At 56.1% G+C, this 8,164-nt stretch overlaps 1 protein-coding gene across 2 annotated transcripts; it reads left to right on the top strand.

Annotated features, from left to right (window-relative positions):
* Window positions 1–47: 47 nt before the first annotated feature.
* Ush1g (USH1 protein network component sans) lies at window positions 48–6,878 on the top strand. 2 transcript variants are annotated; one of them, XM_063268779.1, is made up of 3 exons: window positions 48–403; window positions 2,881–4,098; window positions 5,195–6,878. In XM_063268779.1, the coding sequence occupies exons 1-3, from the start codon at window positions 240–242 to the stop codon at window positions 5,196–5,198; spliced, it is 1,386 nt and encodes a 461-aa protein (XP_063124849.1). In that variant the 5' UTR covers window positions 48–239; the 3' UTR covers window positions 5,199–6,878. The 2 variants fall into 2 exon arrangements, with proteins under 2 accessions (XP_063124849.1, NP_001099320.1); NM_001105850.1 differs by lacking the exon at window positions 5,195–6,878 and having other exon boundaries at window positions 237–403; window positions 2,881–4,106.
* Window positions 6,879–8,164: the final 1,286 nt, after the last annotated feature.

Genomic DNA, 8,164 nt, shown 5'->3' with positions numbered 1-8,164 from the left:
GCAGTGAGAGATTCCCCCTCCCTCCCCGGGTGTGCAGCTCAGATGTCCCAGTAGTCTGTAGTCGTCTGTAGCCCTGGCTCTGGCGCTCCGCATCCACCATCTGCGGCAGCAGGGGCTGGCGGCCCAGGCCCCTGCCCAGCCCCTTCCCTCAACCCCATGTCTCAGCCCTAAGCCGGCTGCCCTCCCCGTCCGGGGACATTTCTCCGTGCCCCTTGCCCGCCCCGTCCAACTCGGGCGCCATGAATGACCAATATCACCGGGCCGCCAGGGATGGCTATCTGGAGCTCCTCAAGGAGGCCACCCGGAAGGAGCTGAATGCCCCCGACGAGGATGGCATGACCCCAACCCTCTGGGCTGCCTACCATGGCAACCTGGAGTCGCTGCGCCTCATTGTGAGCCGCGGGTGAGTATATCCTCTGCCTAGCCAGCAGGAGACCAGGAAGAACTTCCTTGAACCCCCGTGTCCTAAACGGCATGGCATTACTTACCCCCTTGTCTGAGCTGCCCTCTGCCCCTACAGACAGACCGTAAGGTGGGGCCGTGCAGCCTGCCACACTTTGAGAGACACACGTGGAGGGGACATAAGCTGAGCTTGTGACAGTTATGGACTGGATGCAGGGATTAGAGGAGAGGAACTTCAATTCGGGGATGGGATCTATGATTATGGAATGGGGCTGCAGAGTTATTCAAAAGTCAAAGACATTTTTGGGGGGTGCCTGGAAGCAAGAGTGAAAAGTAGGTGGGAACCTGAGAGAAGGCTGGGAAGTCTCCAGGGGCCTAGAACTTGGGAGTTCAGGAAGGAGAGACCTTCACTGCCTACTTCCCAACCTAGGAGCCAAAAGACTGTCCCTACAGCATCAATAGTCCCCACTGGCTGGGGTTCACACTGACCTGTGCCTTCCCACCACTCTTCTGGGATTTATGGGCACTGTCCACACTACCAAATGTCACTGGTCCAGACAGTGATTAACTCTCTGTACCCCTCCCCCTCTGCAGAACCCAGGATCTGGAAACTGTAGTGTGCAGAAGGGACATCTGCACTCCCCCTCCCTCTGGCATTGTCCTGGAAGGGAGGGTGGGCACCGAGTCGAGGGGTTTGGAGGATGAGTCAAGCAATGTGGATCTAGGATCACTAAAGTGGCTTGGGGTGGGAGAAGGGGATTAAATCACATTACTGGAGACATCCTACCAGTCAACAGTTTAGTAGGACTGGCCTCGACTCTGGTGTGACCTAGACAGGAAAAGGATGCCCCAAGAGGGTTCATATGAATGCCTCAGGCTCTAACTAGGGGTCATAGTAAGGGGCAGGGATTGTGCTGACCCTGGTATTGGAGTAGCTAAAATATGTGGGGACATGTTCCCCCTCTTTCTCTGTGTCTTCTCCTTTGGTTTAGCAGCATGAGGGAATAATGTGGAATCAGGCAACTGAGACAGAGCCCAAGACTCCAGGAGGGCACACAGTACTATATCCCCGGCCCCAACCAACGTAGAGGCTCATGGGAGTCTCGTGCAGGGAGGTGGGGTCTGGAAGGAAAAAGCTGTCTCAAGCCCTGAGGTTCTATTGAGGCAAGGATTTGTGCTTGATGAGGGAGGGTCTGTTACCCTTCCCTACAGGACCCTATACGGGTAATCAGAGGGGGAAGCTGTGGGGAGGGGAGGTGCTGAGATAAGGGAATGATTCTTCCCCCAGACCTGAGGCTGGCTTTGTGGCCTCATTAGTGTGGGGTAGGGCCCGGTGCTAGACCCGGGTGGGGGTGGGGGGACGGCGCAGAGAGAGAGACAGAAACAGAGAGACAGAGACAGACAGAGAGACAGAGATAAACAGAGACAAAGAGGTAAGATTCCTACAGAAGCCAGCAGAGCTGGGTGGGCTGTAGGCTGAAGTCAGATGTGGAGGGCATCAGAGAGGGCTGCCGGAGGGGGCAAAGCTACCCAGCTTCGTGGGGCAGCCTAAATGAGGGAGAACAGCACGACCAGGTCGCTGCCCTCTTCCTCTCTAGTTCTGGCTGTCCCCACAGTCCCCTTCTGGCCCAGGCCAAGACCCGACACCTGCTCTAACACTGGCGTTGCCAGGCCTGGCCCCGCTCCCTGCAGACATGGCGGTGCCCACTGTATACCAGCATGCACCGTCTCACGCTCTCCCAGGCTTAAGCCCAGCACTAACACAACCCACCCTCTAGTCCTCTTACGCAGTCACCCTGTAACGTGGCTTCATAAACTACCGCGCCTGCCTAAAGACCCAGACTCGGCCCTGGCCCACCACCTCTCTGGGCCAGCTCCCCGCAGGGCCCATGAATAATTCACTCCTTTCTCTCAGTGCATCAAATATTTATCCCCTGAGATTCCCAGCCCTCAGTTCTCTAGGGGAAGGCCCGCCCCACCCCGCCTCCTAGGTCGCCCCGCCCCTTTGTGGGTTGGGTCCCAGCCACCCCTGGTAGCTGTGCGTAGTTATGATGCATCTGTTGGCTCAAGCCCACTGCTCTCCTGGAAGTCTAAATCTCAATTCCATGGGTTTATTTTAGGGCAATGGTTTTCGACCTTCCTAATGCTGCGACCCTTTAATAGTTTCCGCATGTTGTGGTGACCCCAACCATAAAATTATTTTGTTGCTACTTCATAACTGTAATTTTGCTACTGTTATGAATCGTATGAGATACAGGATGTCTAATATATGATGATCCAGTGAGGATCGCGATCCACAGGTTGAGAACTTCTGTTTTAGTGGCTGTTACGTTGCAGGTCCAGGGGGCTCACAATGTCTGTGGGCTTTCCCTCTTTTTTCTTTTCCTCACCCCTCAAGATTCCTTATATCTCCAATCAGACCCCAGAAATGACTTGCTAAAAGGACTCATCGTACCTCTCTACATGCTGTCCCTACAGAGGTGACCCGGATAAGTGTGACATCTGGGGAAACACACCCTTGCATTTGGCAGCTTCCAATGGCCACCTGCACTGCCTGTCCTTCCTCGTGTCGTTCGGAGCCAATATCTGGTGCCTGGACAATGACTACCACACGCCGCTGGACATGGCCGCTATGAAGGGCCACATGGAGTGTGTGCGCTATCTGGATTCCATCGCAGCCAAGCAGAGCAGCCTCAACCCCAAGTTAGTGGGCAAGCTGAAGGACAAGGCGTTCCGCGAGGCGGAGCGGCGCATCCGTGAATGCGCCAAGATGCAGCGCAAGCACCACGAGCGCATGGAGCGGCGCTACCGGCGCGAGCTGGCCGAGCGCTCCGACACGCTCAGCTTCTCCAGCCTCACTTCTAGTACTCTGAGCCGCCGGCTGCAGCACATGACGTTGGGCAGCCAGCTGCCCTACTCTCAGGCCACGCTGCACGGCACGGCCAAGGGCAAGGCCAAGATCCAGAAGAAGCTGGAAAGGCGCAAGCAGGGGGTCGAGGGCACCTTCAAGGTCTCCGAGGATGGGCGCAAAAGCGTGCGATCGCTCTCGGGCCTGCAGCTGGGCAACGATGTGATGTTTGTGCGCCAGGGCACCTACGCCAACCCCAAGGAGTGGGGCCGTGCCCCACTCAGGGACATGTTCCTCTCGGACGAGGACAGCGTCTCCCGTGCCACGCTGGCTGCCGAGCCCGCCCACTCGGAGGTCAGCACCGATTCAGGCCACGACTCCTTGTTTACCCGCCCGGGCCTGGGTACCATGGTGTTTCGAAGGAACTATGTGAGCAGCGGGTTGCACGGGCTGGGCCGAGAGGATGGGGGCTTGGATGGGGCAGGCACGCCGCGGGGTCGGCTCCATAGTTCCCCCAGCCTGGACGACGACAGCCTGGGCAGTGCCAACAGCTTGCAGGACCGCAGTTGCGGGGAAGAGTTGCCCTGGGATGAACTAGACTTGGGCTTGGACGAGGACCTGGAGCCCGAGACCAGCCCCTTGGAGACCTTCCTGGCCTCGCTGCACATGGAGGACTTTGCCTCCCTCCTGCGGCACGAGAAGATTGACCTGGAGGCCCTGATGCTGTGCTCTGACCTCGACCTACGCAGCATCAGCGTGCCCCTGGGGCCTCGGAAGAAGATCCTGGGGGCCGTGAGGAGGCGCAGGCAGGCTCTGGAGAGACCCCTGGCCCTGGAGGACACGGAGCTGTGAGTTGTCAGTCTGGAGGAGGGGTGAGGGTGGGGTCAACCTTTTCAGGAACGGGGAGGCAGGTTAATACCACGTTGCATTAAAAAAAAATCAAAGCTGTCACCAACTATAAGAGGCCCAATTTTTGTATTTAACATCAGCTTAGGAGAAAAAAAAATCCTGCCAGTTTAATAATTGAGTCTTTCTTATCACAGTTGACAGTCACTGGGGGTTGGGGGGGGAGGATCCAAATGAGGGAAAAACGGGCATTTTAGTATGGATGGGATACATTCTCAGTAATCATGGGTAGGATTTTCAAAGCCTTTTAAACAGGGTCTTACGTAGCCCAAGCTGGCCTTGAACTTGTTGTGTAGCTGAGAATGATCTTCTGATCCTCTGACCTGCCAAGTGCTGGAATCAGAACCCAGGGCTTAGCCCAGGCTAGGCAAGCACTCTCTACCCACTGAGCTACAGCCCAAGTCTCAGAGGTAGGACTGTTTTTGAGGCTCCCCCCACCACTTTCCAGGTCCTTGGGCAAGTGCGTTTGTTGAGCCCTGAGCCCCATTCCACTGTGCCACAGGTCAGCAAGCAGAGGATTAGGGATTAGACTATAACTCACCCCAGGCCTCACCACAGCCCTGGGCCAAGATCATGAGTTAGCTTTGGCTCTAGAGTCTGGGGAGAAGCCAATTGGGGAGAAAGAGACACAGCAGCAGAACCCCATCTCAACTGCCCAGAACCTGAAGTCAGACGCTCTACCTACTGCCCACACACCGGGCTCCCAATGGCTCCAACAGCAGCCGTGGAGGCACAATTGTGTTTTCAGAAGCCATCTTTGCTACTCAAACCACTCCCTGTCCACTACAGCATCCCACAAGTCTGCTGCTCTTCCATTTGGTACGGAAGGCCTTTACCCCCAAGCGGCTGGGGCAGGGGTGGCTGTGAGAAAGCAGTATGACTCACAATTCAGTGAATGGGGGAGTCAGTGTCCCCCAATCCTGACCACCGGTCTGCAGAGAGAGGGGTGGCTAAAGTCATCAGAGTGGCTGGTCTTGGAAGGACATGGGGTCTTCGAAGGTTGTCTTCTAAACCCAGGCTCTGTCTGTCTCTCCACAGATGAAAGGGCTCCTCTCCTCAGACCAAATGAATTGCAAGTTGCCACAACCCACGGTGGGGGCAAGAGGCCCTCACAATCGCCATTCCAGCTGTCCCTTCTCCAGGAGCAAGGGCCACATGGGTCATTTCCCTCTGAAACCTTGTCTGCACTCTGGTCTAACCTGGAGGCACCCGGAGGACCACAGCACTCCAGAGCACCACTTCTGAGGGGTGTTGGAGCCCCCCCAGCCACCTCCATTGCAAAGCCCTGAATTACAAGAGGATTGGTCAACCCCAGAAAGAGATCAGGGATTGATTAACCCTGAGGACTTGATGCCATCACAGCGGAGGTAGCATGAGGGAGCTTGACCAGTCACAGGTCCATCACTGGCCCCACCTGTCTTCTCCAGCCTTCTTGGGGTCTGTGGGGGTTCCTGTTCTTTCTCAGGGGTTGGAAACCTATTGCTTCCTACTTACTAGAACAGAAGAGTTTGGGTACCCCCTCCTCATGCACCCAAGAAGGGAGTTCCCCAGCCAGACTCTTCAGCCAAATGCTCCACCTCTCGCTTCCCAGCACATCCCCTCCTACAAAAGGCCAGTTCCCTCTTTCCACCCACTGACCATGGCCACAGCCAGAAAGCTGGACTGCGGTAGACTGGAATAATTAATGCTCCTTCCAGCTCATTCTGGGGGTCTAGACCATCTCCTTTAGCTTCACTCCACTCCACTATGAAGCCTGGTTTCACCAGGGCTCCTTTCAGAGGACCGGAGGACCTAGATGCAAGGTAGAGTAGAATCATGGCCCCCAGGCCTGGAAGTTGCAGGTGGCTGAAGAGAGGCATCTGCCAGCTGCCTCGGGGTCTCCCGAGGACAGGCAAGGGCTGGACCTGGACACAGTCTATGTCAAGCCCAGTGTGGGAAAGTTCTGTGAGGAAGATGTTTGGGGCATAGAGAACCTGAGGTCCTGACTGCTCTGAAGGTGGCTCGCTCGCTCTCTCTCTCTCTCTCTCCCTCTCCCTCTCCCTCCCTCTCCCTCCCCCCCCCCTCTCTCTCTCTGTGTTAGGTCTGGTTAGAGGATTCCCTCTGCATGGATCATAGGGAAGTGAGAATTCACTGTGCGTCCAGCCCTGGAATGGTGTGGAGGTAAAAACCAGAGCAAAGGCTAGCCCAGAGGTCCTCAGAGTGTGTCCTCACAGCAGTGTCACCACACCAAGGTATGGATGTGGTTAAGTCTCTCAGGAGCCACGTGCATACAGAGTCACACCCATCCTTCCATCAATACGCCCTTCCTGTCAGCAGTGGACCCCCATCTCAGACTCGTGCTCCTCCTGCACAGTCTCTAGTTCCTCCTTGGACCCCCTAGACCGGGCAGAGGGAAGAACCCTCAAAGACCTCTGCGTTCTGTTTGGAGGTGCACTGTCCATGCACACTGAGTGTGGCGGGGGTGGCTTTTGTCCCATCACTATGCTGAGTCTACCCCCCCCCCCCCCCGCCCCAGCCTGCTTGTTTTCTGGGCCCAAGCCTGGGGTCATCTCCAAGTGCCGAGTCCTCTTTCTCAGAGCCCCAGGCACTGCCCTTTCCCACCACCTCTGACTGTTTACTGCCTGACCCTGCCTGGTTCTCCTTGCCCTGGGGCCAGAGGCTGTGACCCTCACCATTGTGCCCCAAACCCTTCCTTTGGGCTAATTATATTTTTTGTACAGCATGTTCTCCACTGTTGTCCTGCCTGTGTTCTGTTCTGTAGGCGCTGGGGAGTGGGAGGGAGAGGCGTGAGGGATAAGAGAGGTTGGGACGGAAGGTGGGGTCTACTCATCAGAGAGGTCCTTGAGCCCCTCACCTCTGCACACATCTACAGGGATCGTTCTCTGAATCTCTCCGTCATTGCCTCTCCTCCGCTTTGATCCCAAAACTTGTAGCAGCTGAGGGTGGGATGGCATTCTCTTCCCACCAGGACCACCTGAGCTCTTTCGGAATCGGGCAAGACCCCTGAGGCTTCTGCCTATCACCCAGTATCTGAACTCTCTCACCCCTGCAGAGTCTGCAATGGGGTCTCCATTTTCTTAACTACCCACTCTGAAGACTTTTTGCAGTGGCCGATTTGGTTCTTTCTCCTCTCAAGGATGTCTTCCCAAACAGGTGGGCAGTAGGCTCTGCTTTCTCAGGCCACACTGGGGTCATCTTGTCCCATCCCAGACGTTGTACCCAAACCAGCACCAATTAGAAAGGTATATAGGATGTAGGTGCTGTGTGGGTTGCTTAGTAACCATCTAGTGGTTGTAGACCACCTGTCTCCACTTTACAGATGAGGAAAACGAGGCTCTCGGAAGCGAAGAACACAGGTCTTCTTGGCCACACCGTCCTCACACCCAGGCCCCCAATTCAACTAGCCAGGGCTGCACAGCGTGTGCAATTGTGACTACTACTGGTCATCTTAATTATTGCGCCTACTTCTGGAAAGGAACACTGGGCCTTGCCCAGATAGTCCAGGGGAGGACTAAGGGGGTGAGAAAGACACTCAAGGATGATGCAGAGTGGGTCGGAGTGTCAATGTTCAGAGTCTAAACAGGAGGCAGTGGAAACTTCAGTCTCCAGGGGTCAGTGTGGTTCAAGGATGGAATCCTGGGAAACCTGAAGGAACTCCTTCCTCCTCCTCTTCCTCCTCCTCCTCTTCTTCCTCCTCCTCCTTCTTCCCCCTCCTTCCTCTTCCTCTTCCTCCCCTCCTTCCTCTTCCTCCCCTCCTTCCTCTTCCTCTTCCTCCCCCTTCTTCCTCTTCCTCCCCCTTCTTCCTCTTCCTCCCCCTCCTTCCTCTTCCTCCCCCTTCTTCCTCTTCCTCCCCCCTCCTTCCTCTTCCTCCCCCCTCCTTCCTCTTCCTCCCCCTCCTTCCTCTTCCTCCCCCTCCTTCCTCTTCTTCCCCCTCCTTCCTCTTCTTCCCCCTCCTTCCTCTTCCTCTTCCTCCCCCACCTCTCCCTCCTCCCCTCTCCTCTTCCTCTT

This window comes from Rattus norvegicus, chromosome 10 (assembly GCF_036323735.1).
Source record: "Rattus norvegicus strain BN/NHsdMcwi chromosome 10, GRCr8, whole genome shotgun sequence".
Classification (NCBI taxonomy): domain Eukaryota; kingdom Metazoa; phylum Chordata; class Mammalia; order Rodentia; family Muridae; genus Rattus; species Rattus norvegicus.
The sequence above is the reverse complement of the archived record's forward strand: the minus strand, read 5'-3'. Positions and strand labels throughout refer to the sequence as shown.

What these genes read in the sequence shown, in the direction of transcription:
- Ush1g (XM_063268779.1), top strand. Translation starts at nt 240, where the DNA reads ATGAATGACCAATATCACCGGGCCGCCAGGGATGGCTATCTGGAGCTC. An exon ending in CGCCTCATTGTGAGCCGCGG is followed by an intron (nt 404 to 2,880) that starts GTGAGTATATCC and finishes CTGTCCCTACAG; the next exon opens with AGGTGACCCGGATAAGTGTG.